Below are 16126 nucleotides of genomic sequence, written 5' to 3' on the forward strand. Positions count from 1 at the left end.
TATCTAGATCACTCACTTGTTGATTACTCACATCTTTGACAAGTGTGAAACCCTTAACTGGGTAGGCTTGGCAAAGCCTTTGTAAATCCTCTAACAAGGTGGTTCACAACCGTGGATCTGAAATCCTCTCACAAGGTAGTCTTTAATAGGACTTATCTCCTAACAAAGATCTAGATTCCTAACAGCATCTATTCTGGTGAAGAACATTGTATGACCTTGACCGGTCTGGTTTCTATTCTGCAGATAGTTACTTGTGAGTTTCTGCTCACCGTGGTTTTTCCCATTTGGGTTTCCATGTTAAAACCTCTTATGTTATGGTGATTGTGCTCTTATGGGTGAATGTTTTATTTGTTGTTTGGGTTGCATTTGTCTTAACCAGTTTGTTGGTAAATCTATTATACCGGTTAACTGTTAAACTGTTTAAGAGTTTAAGTTCAATATTTTTTTGTATACTAATTCACCCCCGCCCCTCTCTTAGTATTCATCAATTGGTATCAGAGCCAACCTTTTTATAAGTTTAACCACTTGGAAGGAGATATGGTGGAATACACTGTGAGGGAACTTACTCATCATCTCACTCAGACTGAGAAAGCCTTTGATGAACTCAAAGTCAAATTTAAGGCCTCTCTGGCAAAAAGAAGAGAGCATGTTGAGAAATTGATGGAGCTTACTGAAAATAGTTCTTCTGATGAAGCAGACATGGAAGCCCTAGTTGAAGAAGTTGAAAAATTGAATGAATCTAATGCCAACCTGAGAAGGGAACTAGAAGGACTGACTATCAAAATGTGTCAAGAGCTTGAGAACTAAAGGAAAGTTGAAGACCTAGTAAAAGACAAAGATCATGAGATCTCCAAGCTGAAGCAAGAAATTAGTGCCCTTACCGCTCATCTCCAAGAGAGTAAAGTGGAAAAAGAAGAAATGCAAGGTGAACTAAACATGGCTATTTCTGAGAATACAACCTTGAAGGAATCCAATGCTGCTATTTCCAAGGAACTCACCGAGTCAAAGGAAATACTTGCCAAATTCAATAAGAGAACTGTTAAGCTAGAACAAAAGCTTGAATCAGCAAAACCGGTAAAGAATACCACTGCACCTAGTTTTTCCGGTTATGAGGAAGGTGAGACCTCTGGAACAAAAGATGGAGCATCAAAGAAGCAGTCGACATAAAAGGATAAAGGTAAGAAAAATTTTAAACCTGTTCGCTTTAATTTCCTCAAGGAAGGACATACTACTAATGTGTGTAGAAATAAGGCCTACAATAATTTTCCTTATTTTCTAAATGATAAGCCTAGATCCAATAGATTCAATGGAAACTGTTATGCATGCAACAAGTTTGGGCATAGAGAATTTGAATGCAGGTCTATTGTACACAACACTGGAAGATATCCTCAAAGGAGTCAAGGAGTTTTTCCTGAATCCACTATGAACCAGAATCCAAACCAGTATAATGCCTATGACCATCAGTTAGGTGGTGGTGGCTATCAAACTGCAACCGGCTAGAGAGCAACCTGTATGATCTATCATGGTAGTGGTCACACTGCTGCAACATGCAGAAGGAAGAATGGAAACATGAACAATGGACCATGGAGAGCACCTAGAATGATATGCTATAATTGCAACAAACTGGGTCACACAGCCAGAATTTGCAGGATGAGAAAGAACATATCGGATGATATACCGGTCACTCCGGAAGGAATGATTGATGTTGAAATTGTTCAAGAAGGAATAAATAAAACATGGAAAAAGAAACCTAAAGAAGTGTCACAAGATGAACTGGTTTTTGCACCTAGTGTGTAAGTCTTTGAACCAGCAAACTAAGCTTCAAAAAAGCTTAGGGGGAACAAATCGGTGGAATGTTTCGAACCCCCCGGCTTACACCGATAAAAGACCTTAACTGGTATGTGTTACCTATCAATCAATAGAAGACTAGAAATGGTAAAAGGCAAAATTAGGGTTTATGCCCTAACGGTGGAGCATTTATTATGGTAGGTGAAGAATTCATTTAAATGGGATTTTCAAGTCATTTTCACTTATCAATTTGCAAGCAAAGAAATTTTTTAAGTGCAAAGTGACCAAAGGCGATTCAAAGTGAATTGAAATCTAGTAGAAGAATTCTAAGGTACTTGCAACCTATCTGTGAAGAACACAAAGTAGTAATCCAGCAACCAAAGTGGTCTGAAGAGAAGCTAAATTTGCAAACCCTAAATCTCAAAATTCTGAAGGTATTTCTCAAAATTCTTGTTTATCAGTTAATCATGGCTTTTGCATCGCACTCCAGTTCTTGTACACCTGTCGATTTAGCGGATTTTATCCAACGGAAGATGAAATACAATGCCCTATCCCAGATACCCGCTAGAGTTATAGTGGAATATGATATTTCAGGGTACATTGATTGTAAACTGGAAGACCTAGGATCTCTAGTGATCCATTCCTAGCTAGGTCTATTTTGCGGGGATGACAAAAAGATCAAACCATAATACAACATCCTGGAAAGGAAGAAACTTCACAATGTAGTGTACTTTCTTGAAGAATTTATGGAAGATCACATCCGCATCATCCTGAGCAGAGTGCATGGTGACAAGATGTATCTCGAGAGGACACATGACATTACGCTTGAAGCTATTCATGTTGTCACTAGTTTCTACAACACTGGTGAGGTACCTGCCCTAAGGAAAGTCTTCAAGTCTGAAATGACTAAGCTCACCGGTTCTGTGAGCAACCAACAGGGAACAACCGTCAACACCATCAAGGATTATTTGGTCAAGTATGCTTGCATGGTGATCGGATACCGGACATTCTATGCCTGCAGAATAAACTCTGTCTTTGTAGCAATGCCACCTACAGAATGATCATGGAAGATGCCTCATTTGATCTATGCACCTGTATGCAGAGGCAACTTCTGGTAAACCTGAAGTCTATCAAATAAGACAATGCCTTAAGATTCAAATATGGACAACTTTTGATAGGTTTGTTTTTCTACTTTCAAGGCTATTTTTTGGGAGTCGGTGATATTCAATGGTCTATTGACCAACCAGTTGCCAAACAAATCAGAGAAAGTCTTCAAGCGGTGGGAACCGGATATCCTAAAGTCTTGAATAAATATTTTGATGAATTCAAGAGGAAGATGAGCCATCAAATGAGGATATCTGGCAATATTGTTAAGAAGTATGAAGAGGACATCTGCTTTACCATCAGAATAGATGAGTGCATAATGGAGGCGGTGGAGCCCAGAAAAGAAAAAGTTGAACCCATGGGATATGAGGTGATGTATGACATGCTAGGTGGGTATGCCTCTACCCTACTTGCCTCGCCTCTTGATCCGAAGAGAGAACTGGCACCTACTTGGAAAGGATAAAACCGGTTGAAGAACCTTCAGTAAAGAAGGGAAAAGCAGTGCCATCGGTATCAGTACCGATTACCTCAGCGAGTCCTAAAGTGACCAAGCGATCACCTCCCAAGAAGAAACTGGAAGTTTCTCCCGCTAAAGTTTTTGAAAGGAAGCGGAAGACCAAGAGCAACTCACCAGATTTTGAGGATACAGAACTTGAAGTGTAGCCTAAGAAGACTAGGCAAACAAGGAAGAAGGCAAAGACAACCGGCAATGAACCTGCCTCATCAGCACCGGTAAATATTGGTAAGTCTTCTTATAAGCCAATGACACATTGTCAAAGGACTATTAAGAACATTAAAAGAAAATCGCTTAGTGACTTGAAAGAATGATTTGATGATTTTAGTGATAGTGATAGAGAAGAAGTAGAGCAGGAAATCATCAATTATTTATGTGTTGGTGACCGGTCGCCATCAGACATTAGATCTGAGACACCTGATTCTTTATATAATTCTTTAGATAATAAATGGTGCATTGCCATTGAAAAAGAACAGGAGACCAGAGAAAAGCTTTTTGTAGAATACTTCCCTGATGATTCTAACTCTGAATTATTTGAAATCGTGAACTGGTACAAAGGTCTCTTCTTCATGAGAAGAAGAAGACTGTTGTTACTCGAAGGAAAAGTATTTGAAGTGGTGAAAGATACACATGTACATACCAAAGCTGCTCTGAAAATGCACCAAGTAGCTGAAGCGAATAAAAAGGCTAAATAGGAACCGGAAATCAGAAACCTAGTTGAGGCATTAGATGATGAGGAAGAACAAGCCACAAAATAGGTGGACACTATTGATGTGGATGCACTGGATGGTGATGATATCACTCTGAATACAGAAAAGGAGAAATAGGAGAAGGAGACAACTGACAAAGAGAAAGAGGAAGAGAAGAGGAAATAAGAAGAAGAGAAGAGAAAAGAGGAGGAAAAGAGGAAAGAGGAAGAAAAGAAGAAAGAGGAGGAGAAGAAGAAAGAGGAAGAGAAAAGGAAAGAAGAAGAGAAAAGGAAGAAAGAGGAGGAGAAGAAAGAGGAAGAGAAGAGAAAAGAAGAGGAAAAGAGGAAAGAGGAAGAAAAGAAGAAAGAGGAGGAGAAGAAGAAAGAGGAAGAGAAAAAGAAAGAAGAGGAGAAGCAGAGAGAAGAGGAGGAGAGAAAACAAAACGAGAAGAAGCAGAAGGAAGTAGAAAAGAAGAAGGAAGAAGAGAAGAAAAAGAAAGAAGAAGAGGAGTAAAAGAATGCAGAAGAGGAAAAGCAAAGAGCCGAAGAGAAGAAGGAAGTGGCAAAGAGAACACAAGTGGAGACCCCAAAGGAAACTGGTGGTCAAGCCAAACCAACTGACATCACTAGTCCTATTGACCTCCAATCTGCAAATGCTTTGGAGCTGCTCCAAAACATTAAGCTTGCACAAGAGCGAATAGAAACATTAAGGAGGAAAAAGGAACAAGATGTCATTCAAACTGCAGTTGATACTCTTACTAGTTTGATTCCCGATACTAACCTCCCCAGTACCGATTCCTCTTTGGCCCAACTAAAACTCCTATGTATAGTTGTGGAAGACCAGGTACAATGTCTAGAACAAGTTGTTGAAGCTAATGCACAGAAGAAGCATCAAAAGGCACTAATCATTGCCTTAATGAAGAAACTGAACGAGCTCCAGTCTGAACTTATGAAACAACAGAAGAACATAAGAGATGCTATGGATAAGGGCAGGCTACTATTAAGCAAAATCAGCCAACCCCATCTATTTTGTGATGATGTGCTTGCACAAAAAGATAAACTACAATCTGATTAGCAAGCATACATAAGCACCTTTAAGACGCCCTATGATTCCTTCACTACATATGGGCAAATTGTTCATTGGCTTTAACTCTAGTCTGCAAGAATAGAGTTGGAGATTAGCAATAGGACTAGAGATTTGCAGGAACTTCAACTAGTTTTATTACCTAAATTACAAATTCTTCAGAAGTGTTTTCTTAATCTGGAAGCCTTAACAGCCACTCAAGAGATAAGCACAATTGATGCCATGGAAGATTAGGTATCCCAGATGCAGATGGAAAGGGAGGCTGCTACCTCATTACTTGAGTGATGGTCATTAGCCATGAAGACTTTTATGCAGGATTTCAAATCGGTTTTTGATAAGTTTCACTCATTATTGTCATAGACATTTATTATTTTAATGATAATGAGAAACAGGGGTTATTCTGTAGTACTTTGTCATTGTTGGCAAAGGGGGAGTAGTATTTTGTATTTAAAATTTTGATGAATGTTATGTATACTTTCATGTTATCTCTTTAAGGGAGTAGTATACATTATATTTTCTGCAAAAAGGGATAGTGTATATGCTTAGGGGGAGTAATTTTGATTATGGCATATTTTTTGTTGTAAAAAACTTAGATGTCAAAATTTTCCTAAGTGTTGCCATCAATGCCAAAGGGGGAGATTGTTGGCATTTTGATGATGTTGTGATTGTCATTGATGGACACACACTTGCTTTGAGATCACTCTTTGTATGTATGAGCTATGCTCATCCAATATTTGTTCCAACTGGTATTATGTATTATAGTCTTTAGACTATCGGTGTTTTGCAGAAAGTGTTTACTGATCTCAAGCGGTATGAAGACCTCAAGCAGTTCAAGGATCCCAAAGAGTAACAAAGGAACAAAGTGGTAGTTAACACTTTTCCTAGTCTTCATTTTGACAATCGGTGATCGGTTAAATGTATGAACCGATATTACTTTGTGATTAACTTTACCAACCGGTATTTTTGTGATGAGTCCACGGGCACTTTGGCGGTGATTTTGTGCCATGTTACCAAATGTGTCTAGATGCACTAAACCTAGGAACTTGTAATGTAATCCTATTGGACCGACATGAAATCAGATTCCTTTATAAGGACATCATGTCTAGGGTTTTAGTTGTTGAAAGGGTTTTAGAAGTGCATGAGGGTTTTGTATGTGCAATTACAGAAGAGAAGATTAGGTCTGTGTGAAGGAACAAAGTGTCGAGATACTGAAGACTAAAGTAATGCTAAATGTGCATTAAAAATGAGCTATCAAGGATCTAACCAAGCATACTATGCTAGTATCTAGATCACTCATTTGTTGATTACTCACATCTTCGACAAGTCTAAAACCCTTAACCAAGTAGGCTTGGCAAAGCCTTTGTAAATCATCTAACAAGGTGGTTCACAACTATGGATCTGAAATCCTCTCACAAGGTAGTCTTTAATAGGACTTATCCCCTAACAGAGATCTAGATTCCTAATAGGATCTATTCTGGTGAAGAACATTGTATGACCTTAACCAGTCAGGTTTCTATTCTACAGATAGTTACTTGTGAGTTTCTGCTCACCATGGTTTTTCCCATTTGGGTTTCCACATCAAAACCTCTTGTGTTATGGTGATAAACCTCTTGTGGGTGAATGCTTTATTTGTTGTTTGTTTTGCATCTGTCTTAATTAGTTTGTTGGTAAATCTGTTATATCGGTTAACTGTTAAATTGTTTAAGAGTTTAAGTTCAGTATTTTTTTGTATACTAATTCACCCCCCCCCTCTTAGTATTCATCAGACAATGGATTGATACTCTTCATCCATTACATCTTTCCATACTTGTTGTTGTGAGGCTTTCTCAACACTGGAAGGTTCGGTCTCAATAAGATTACACATCAATGCAACATAGCTAGAAAATCTTTGTGGTCTTTTGCTTTCTTTGAATGTGCCTCTAGGAGCTATGAACTGTTCTACCTCCTACATAGTGTTCCTTGCCCAAAGAGGTCTCTTTCAATTCACAACAATATCTCTAGGCCCATTTGTAGGATCCAAAGGCTCAACTGGATCATCATTCACTTTACGTTCTATAGACTTCCTCTAAATCTCAGGAGCATGATCAAAATCCATGTCTTGAGGAGACTCATGATTTTCTTTATCTATCTCCATGCAAGACCATGTTCATTTTATGAAAGCAACATCTTCCACAAATGTGACATCTTTGCTCACCTCTATGTGCTTTTGACTAGAAATGTAAATTCGGTAGGCTTTAGAGGTTTCATTGTAGCCAACAAATATTTGTCTCTTGCTAGAAGGTTACAATTTGGTCCTCTTGTCCTTGGGAATATGAACATACACAGGATAACCAAATATTCTTAGGTAACTAACATCAGGCTTAATCCCTGAAAAGACTTCTTCTAGAGTCATATTCTGCAATATCTGATGAGGACATCTATTCTAAACATACAATGTTGTTCTAGAAGCTTCTACTCATAGAAAAGTTTGAAGTTCTTGATCATGAATCATAGCTTTTGCATCTTCAACAATGGATTTGTTCTTCCTTTCTGCAACCCCATTTTGTTGAGGGTTGTAAGGGACACAAAACTCCCTTTTAATCCCTGCCTCAATACAAAAATCATGAAAGCTACTAGAGGTGTACTCACCTTCATTATTAGACCTTAAAACTTCAATTCTTTGTAATGTACTCAGACACGTACGACAACACCCTATATGGACAACCCAGTGTAAGGCAACACAACTCTCCACCCCATATGGATAACCAACTATAGTGTATGGTAGCAAAGCCTCTCCACCCCATATGATCAACAACCTTGCCCTGTACGGACAACCAACAATACCGTACAGTCCACCTTGTACGATCAACACCAACACCTTTCACTAGTACAACATACAACCAGCACAGGACAGCCTCCCTTTCGTATGCCCAACACCTCCATCGTACGACCCTCCACCCGTATGCTCCTGCCTTCAGTCAATTGACTCTCCTGTGCAATACTAACAATCTCGGCCTCTCAAATATTATTTCATAGTATGTTGGACAATATGATTAGTTTAACACAATTTGGCACAAGAATGAACACACTAGACATGCAAGTAGAAATTCAGATGCAATAATGATAGAACTTCAGGTTAAAAAAGAAATCCCGGACTGAGGGCAGAGTAGAGTAGGGTGAGGAGTTACTCCCACCGAAACTGTGGATGCCAAGTAGGGAGGATCTTCCACCTCCGAAATGGTAGACAACTGAACTACAACTAGAATTCACACATACAAGAAAATACTAAATTCACATACCTACAACAATGACTAACTCGACCATATATATGGGGCTCTAGGAAGTTTTCCAAAGGGTTACAAACGGGCCAACACCAAAAAGGTTATAATTAACTAATTAATAAAGAGGGCCCAAAATATATTATTAAATACAGGGTTGTACATAAATTATTTAAATTGACTATTTAACTATATCAGAGACATTATAGTCCTCCCAACTCAAAACTTGCTTGCCCTCAAGCAATTGCAGACTTCGATGCTCCCTAATCTGTTTGCTCTCCCAGATGATGTCATCATGTTTGAAGATTTCCTCCATCTGTTTGGCCGAAATTTCCCTCACATCGCCATTGAACCCTTTCACCCAACCCTTTAGTGGTTCCATCAACCCATTCATGAATAAGACCACCAATCTCCTCTTTGAGATATTTGTTACCAACACAAATAGTCTCTGGAATTCTATAATGGAACTGTCCACTAGTCCAGATTGCTTCAGCCAAGCCAACTCTTTGAAGTTGAGTTCAAGATCTCTTCTATCAAAATGGTCTATAAGCCTCTTCATGAATTCGGCATATGAAGTTATTTGATTGCGGCTGAGGGTGATCATTCCATGATGCCACCATTTGTGAGCGACTCCTTCTAGTTGAAGTGCAGCAAATTTGATAGCCTCATCTTCAAGCATCGAGTTAAGTTGGAAATATGTATCTTCTTTTTGTACCCAAGCTCGTAACGAGGTTGCTCCGGTCCCATCAAAAGGTGACAAATTAATCTTACCAACCTTCTATTTGATATCATTGTTATAGTAGCCATAGTAGCCACGACTTCTGTCACCTGAGTATTTCATCCGGAGCTCAACATAATCCTTGAAGGATATGTCTCCCTCGAGGTTTGCATCCCTCCAATCTTGATTCAACTGTGCTTGCAACTCCTGGAAAGTGGGCTCTTGCTCCCTACACGGTGCTTCAATTCTCTAGGGAAAAGTTGGCATTAGCAGTCAGGAATTTGAACGCTATGGGTTTGACCTTCCAGTGATTGAATTATTTCTCTCTCCATTTGCTTTTCTCGATGCCAATTGATGCAATGTATCTTCTATGAGTTTTTCTCATTGTTCCCCTTTGATCATTATTTTCTTGAGCTGAGCTTGGCTTTTGGTTAGCTCCCTTAATAGTGCCATAACTACCTTGGCAGAATCCTATGGTTCCTCCATTCTATCGGCAGAAGGATACCTCCTTCTGGTGTACACCTGCATCCACTACTCAACAAGCTGGCAAGATCACCAGCTTACGACACGTATGACAACACCCTGTATGGACAACCCAGTGTACGACAACACAACTCTCCACCCCATACGGTCCACCTTGTATGGCCAACACCAACACCGTTCACCAGTACATTATACAACCACCACAGTACGGTCTCCCTTCCGTAAGCCCAACACCTCCACAATATGGCCCTCCACTTGTACGTTCTTGCCTTCGGTCAATTGACTCTCCTATGCGAAACTAACAATCTCGGCCTCTGAAAGATTGTTTCGTAATATGTTGGACAATATGATTAGTTTAACACAATTTGGCACAAGAATGAACACACAAGACATGCAAGTAGAAATTCAGATGCAATAATGATAGAACTTCAAATTACAAAAGAAATCCCAGACTAGGGGTAGAGCAAAGTAGGGTGAGGAGTTACTCCCACTAAAATTGAGGATGCCAAGTAGGGAGGATCATCCACCTCCAAAATGGCAGACAACTAAACTCCAACTGGAATTAACATGTACAAGAAAATACCAAATTTGAATACCTACAACAATGACTAACTCAGCCATATATATGGGGCTCCGAGAAGTTTCCCGAAGGGTTACAAATGGGCCAACACCAAATAGTTTATAACTAACTAATTAATGAAAAGGGCCCAAAATATATTATTAAATATAGGGCCATACAATAAATTATTTAAATTGACTATTTAATTATATTGGGAACATTACATTCCTTTCCTAGATAAGTTTTCTACTTGAGCCTTAAACTCTTTAAATCTACCTAGGACTTCGTCAAACTCTTTAGACCTTAAGAAATAAATCCAAATCTTCCTAGAGTAGTCATCTATGAAAGTTACATAATACAGAAATCCACTTAGGGATGGAACTAATATTGAAACACATAAATCTGAATGTACAAGATCTTGAATTTCTTTAGATCTACTTTCACTGCTATGAAAAGGACTCTTAATATTTTTACCCATACCACAACCCTTTAGAATTCGTAGTGGAATACTGTGTAGTTCACATGTACTGGTACTCTGGCTATCTAATATGTATTGATATTATTTCTTTCTTCAGTATTAATTATTTGTTTATATCTAAAAGACACTTGTTTGATTTGGATATTACATTACTTCAAGAATAAGGTGCTCTTCATCACTGTTTCACAATGCACAAACCTCAACCTCAAAGGAATATTAGAGACCATGTGGGAGAAACTTTTTGAAAAAAAGAAACCTGAGTTTCAGAATGTGGAGGATGGGCAAAGACAGCTGCAGCAACAACTTCTTAAACAAGAGAAGCCAATTTTAGTGATATTGGATGATGTTTGGTCCAGATCAAATTTGGATAAATTACTATTCGAAGGAAGAGGATACAAGACCCTCATAACAACAAGAGACATTTCTATTATCCCCAAAAACACCTGTACTAAACTGTATCAATTACCATTGTTGAGCCAAGGAGATGCTCTATCCCTTTTCTGCTTCTGGGCTTTTGGACAGACAACAATTCCAGGAACTGCAGATGCAAATCTAGTAAAGGAGGTAAATAGTTGTTTCTAAATTATTGGGTTTTTATAATTGGATGAATGTAGTTTCTAGGTTTAATCATTCTTTCTACATATTTTATAAATTTTCAATAGTAAAGCATAAACTAGCCTTACACACGGTGAAAGCAAGTGTAATGAATCGAGGCAAAATTATATATAAAATTATACAACTAACACATGGATTGGAGAATGTGGCTTTATTGGCATATGATAAAAGAATAGAGATTCATCCACATCTGCATATTGCATGTAAACCTCATCATGTTTCATTGTCCTAGGCCTACAAAATATAAGGAATATGTAATCAAGATCGAAACATTAGCTAACAGGTTGCATTAACTATGTTATAGATGTTGGAATATAATTGCAGATCATTATGAATTGGCTTTATGTTATCCGCAAACAATAAGTTCTGATGTAGTTTTACTGGCCTATAAAGCTTCCTGACAAATTTTATTTCCTCGAAATCAATTACAGGTGCAAGCAGAATGTGGAGGCCTACCACTTGCTCTGAAGGTGATTGGAAGCACTTTGCATGGGGAACCTCAAGTGGCTTGGAAAAGGGCAAACAGCAGTCTCTCCAAAGGAGAATCTATATCAGATTATCATAGAGAAGGCTTACTTGAATGCTTAGCGACTAGTATTGATTTCTTGGATGATATAGTGAGAGAGTGTTTCCTAGACTTAGGATCATTTCCAGAGGACAAGAAAATCTGTGCTGATGCACTATTGGATATTTGGGTTAATGTTAGAAAATTAGAGTGGCAAGATGCCTTTGTCATCTTATTGGAACTTGCAAGCAGGAACCTTTTGAATTTAAGTAGCAATCCAAGGTGAACTTCTCTAATCTTGTATACATACAACTGTTGTTATCATTTATTTAAACATTGAACTGAATTGTTGGTTTTTTTGAGCAGGAATCAAGCAGCTATCTCTTATGGAAATGCCTCGGAGCTGTACTTTTTTCAGCATGATGTAATACGAGACTTAGCCTTGTACTTGGAATTCGGAGACAGTGCAGTCCATAGTAAAAGGTTATTTATGCCTAGGAAAGAGAGTAGTTTACCTCAGAAATGGAAATTGCATACTAATAAAACATTTGGTGCTCAAATTGTCTCTATTCACACAGGTGGGTTATTGAAAAGGGTTCTCCGCCTATAAACTGTCACAATATTGTTCAGCACATAATGATTACTCCATGCAGATTACTTTACATTTCATTCAACCTTCAAAGAAGCCTAGATAAATATTTCTCTAGGCCACCCAAATAAACTATTGAACCATCATTCCTTTTTATGTTCTAAAACATTTGTCATATATAGTCATTTATGTACTCGGTCGACTCAACAGACAATGCAAAGTATTCTGCATTTCTAGATTTATTGTTGCATTTGTCTAGCTTTCTCTACCTTTCTCTAACTAGTTGTTTTCTGTTTCAGTTGATGTACATTTTCCATTCTACCTGTTTCGACTGCAATATGATAGAAAACTAACCTAGAAATAAGTATTCATATTCCAACCTAAAATGCTCTAATTGTATTTCATTTGTGATGCATAAGTGCAGGTCCTATGAATTCATCTCAGTGGGATGAAATGAATTTTCCAGAGGCAGAGCTTATGGTGATAGTATTTGCTTCAAGAGAATACTTTCTTCCCCCATTTTTGAAATCTATGAAAAAACTAAAAATTCTCATGGTATTCAATTATGGTTCAAAAAGGGCCACATTGAAAGGAATAGATGCCTTATCTTCACTCACTCAGTTAAAAGTTCTTCACTTGGAGAGGTTAATTGCACCACCGGTTGAAATACAGAACATAGAGAAGCTCTCTTTAAGCTTATGTGAAGGGTTTGAAAGTACCTCGACATTGAACAATACCAAGCTGCAATATTTTAACCTAGACCACTGCAGTGATCTGGAGGCGTTGCCTTCTGGAATCTGCCATATGCAATCCATTCAGATTCTGTCTGTTACAAATTGTCATCTTATTCAGAATCTACCCTCTGATATTGTGAGTATGAGCTGTCTAAGAGTGTTAAGGCTATCGGCATTACCAGGCCTTAAAGAACTTCCTTCCTCAATTGGAAATCTTGTGTGGCTGGAATATCTGGACATATCAGTATGTGAGGGTTTGAAAAAACTTCCAGAGGAAATAGGAAAATTGGAGAAATTGAGTGAATTTGACATGAGGGAGTGTTCTCGTTTGAGGAGGCTACCTAGAACCGTCAGTGGGTTAGGTTAGTTGAAACGTGTTGTCTGTGATGAGGAGATTGGGAAGCAGTGGTTGCGAGCAAAGCGCTTTTCTATCCCCAAACTTGAAGTAGAGATTGTGGAAGCAGAGTTTAATTTGGATTGGCTTCATGATTGAGATCTCTGCACATTTCTAACACTTTAAATGCATTTCTTACCTAGCAAATAAACCACAAAATAGGCCTAGTAGATGTGATATCAACTATTTTATTCTTTCAATAAGGTCAGCTATAGCATAGAAGAAGCCGCCGAAAATACGATCAGTTACTTTTGATATTGAATGTATTTTCAGTCCCATTTGCCTTTGGCAGTGGATTGGAGAATCATTGTTTCCTATTTATATGTATTGGCATCTATACAAATTACATGGGTTTTTCAATGTTTGGTAATTCTAATTCTTTTGATGGTGATTAAAATTTAATTTTAATTGGTTAGGAAAAAAAAATATATATTATTTAATTAAAAAAGAGGTAATTTTGCCTTTGGCAGTGGATTGGAGAATCATTGTTTCCTGTAACTAATTCTTTTGATGGTGATTAAAATTTAATTTTAATTGGTTAGGAAAAAAAACAATATTATTGAATAAAAAAGGTAAATTTTTTTTTATAAGTTGTAACATATTATGAGGTACTTAATTTTGATTAAGGGGCAATAGCATCTACCATCATTACACATAACGAGTAGCATCTTAGTATCAAACGATTTTTCTATGAAAGATCTTTAACACTTAGGGAATGGTTCTATGTGAGTAATTTATTCTATTAAGCAATCAGTTTTTTTTCATGAGACTTGGTTTTGTTTTATTTTAAATGTATTGAGTTTTTACATCCATTTTTAATTAATGTGTAACATAAATATTTATACAAAATAATATAAGACATTTATTTGTCAAAATACATATATGACTCCTTTGTGAGACTAATTATTTAAAGTTTATGTTTTATTAATTATAAGAATTTAATAAAAATATTTTATTCAAATATGAATATTATTTATGTAAATAATAGAAAAATTGTAGAAAAACTTTTGAGGGAAATGTAAAAGTATAGGGAAGGAAATATTTGAAACCATGTAGCATATTTTTTCTATACACTAGTTAAATAGTTTTGAATTATCTCCCTATTTTTCACTAGCATATTTTCAATCCATAGATGGTACCAACTCTATTACAATAGAAGATATTCTAAATTATCTTTATCCTTAATTCTTATTTCCAATTGTAAATAAGACAACGCATGTTGCTAAAGCTTAAGTCACTAATCTCAACAAGTGATTGCATAGGACCACCATGTTCATGTCTCCCCAGTCCAAAAGCGCATCTCTCTGCCTATTTCACGGGGTGAGTTTCTAGAGTCTACGAAATTTTTCTTGGTAATGTTTAGTAGAATCTTTACAATTCAATGTTCTAAGGTTGAGTGGGTATAAGATGTGTTATTGGAAATCATGTTTTGGATGACCTACCTCAAACCACACACATTAAGCAACATATTTAACACTTTTAAGTCTAGAAGTCAAAACTTAGCATGTGCAATTTAAACCATCCAATTTTAGATGCCTTCCATTACCTTTTGTATCTCACCCATGTTGCCAACATCTATCTGTCCATCTCCTCCAGTTGTATGCCCCAGTGGTAGACCTTGTAGTCAATTATGTGAATGATAGATTTGTTGGTGTTATTACATTAGTTTAGTTTTTTTTATTCTATGTTGGCTCTACCATTTCAACATGGTATCAGAGTGAAAACTTATTTCTATGATCTGTGGCTAATGGAGGAATAAGATTGGGGTTGGCTTTTGCATTTGTTGTGTTGCAGAGGAGACAAAGTGGCTACTGGGCGTGACTTAGAAGAACTGCAGATGGCAATGATATCATTTCAGTGTTTTTAATGGTGAGAGAGGAACAATAAAAGGAAGGTGGAAGTGAAAATAGAGACATGATTCAATTCCAAATGCCAAACTAGAATCTTGCAATCATGTTTCAAGAAAAGAGGTATGAAATGGACTATCTCTTAATAGGGTGACATCACAAATCTTTTGTTATCATTTTATTTTTCTTTGAGTTATAAAGATTATGGATAAAGTAGTTATAATTCCTAAATTTGAAGGGCATGAATCCCACACATGGCAAATTAAAGTGCAACTGTCATTAATTGAGAAAGATTTGTGGGAGATTGTGGATGGGACTGTAAGAAAGCCACAAGATGCAGATATAGCAACGAAGTGGACAACAAAAGATCGTAGGGCCACGACATTGGTTGGTCATGGTCTATCAAATGCATACTTGCATCCTATTGATTTATCAAAGATGTCAAAAGCAATATGGGAGGGGCTCAATGTCTTGTTTGGTTCTCAGGCTTCCAGTGCCAAGATGTCTATTAAGTAGAAATTGTTCTGGTTAAAGATGAATGGAGGTGATATTATTATTCAACATATAAGCATTTTTCATTCTCTCTTTAATCAACTTGCAGGTATAAATGCTAATGTTGTTGATGATGATGCCAAGGCAATATTACTTAATAGTTTGCCTTCTAGTTTTGACCATATTGTCTTTACTCTAAACAAAATAAATTCTATCTTGGAAACGATAATCCCTTCTCTAATTGATGAAGGAAATAGAACTAATAAGAACTATAAAC

At 37.2% G+C, this 16126-nt stretch overlaps 1 protein-coding gene across 1 annotated transcript; it reads left to right on the forward strand.

The window, feature by feature from the left end:
* The first annotated feature begins 9794 nt into the window (after positions 1-9794).
* LOC131037780 (probable disease resistance protein At4g33300) lies at positions 9795-15873 on the forward strand. The gene is made up of 6 exons (XM_059218949.1): positions 9795-9893; positions 10833-11237; positions 11720-12075; positions 12160-12371; positions 12807-13478; positions 15596-15873. The coding sequence occupies exons 1-6, from the start codon at positions 9795-9797 to the stop codon at positions 15871-15873; spliced, it is 2022 nt and encodes a 673-aa protein (XP_059074932.1).
* The last annotated feature ends 253 nt before the right edge of the window (positions 15874-16126 follow it).

Source organism: Cryptomeria japonica, chromosome 4 (assembly GCF_030272615.1).
Source record: "Cryptomeria japonica chromosome 4, Sugi_1.0, whole genome shotgun sequence".
NCBI lineage: Eukaryota > Viridiplantae > Streptophyta > Pinopsida > Cupressales > Cupressaceae > Cryptomeria > Cryptomeria japonica.

Excerpts from the sequence above, each read along its gene's own strand:
- LOC131037780 (XM_059218949.1), top strand. The coding sequence starts at position 9,795 with ATGGCCAACACCAACACCGTTCACCAGTACATTATACAACCACCACAG. Across the intron at positions 11,238-11,719 it reads ATGCAAATCTAGTAAAGGAG|GTGCAAGCAGAATGTGGAGG; the intron begins GTAAATAGTTGT and ends AATCAATTACAG. Across the intron at positions 13,479-15,595 it reads TAGAACCGTCAGTGGGTTAG|GGCATGAATCCCACACATGG; the intron begins GTTAGTTGAAAC and ends CTAAATTTGAAG.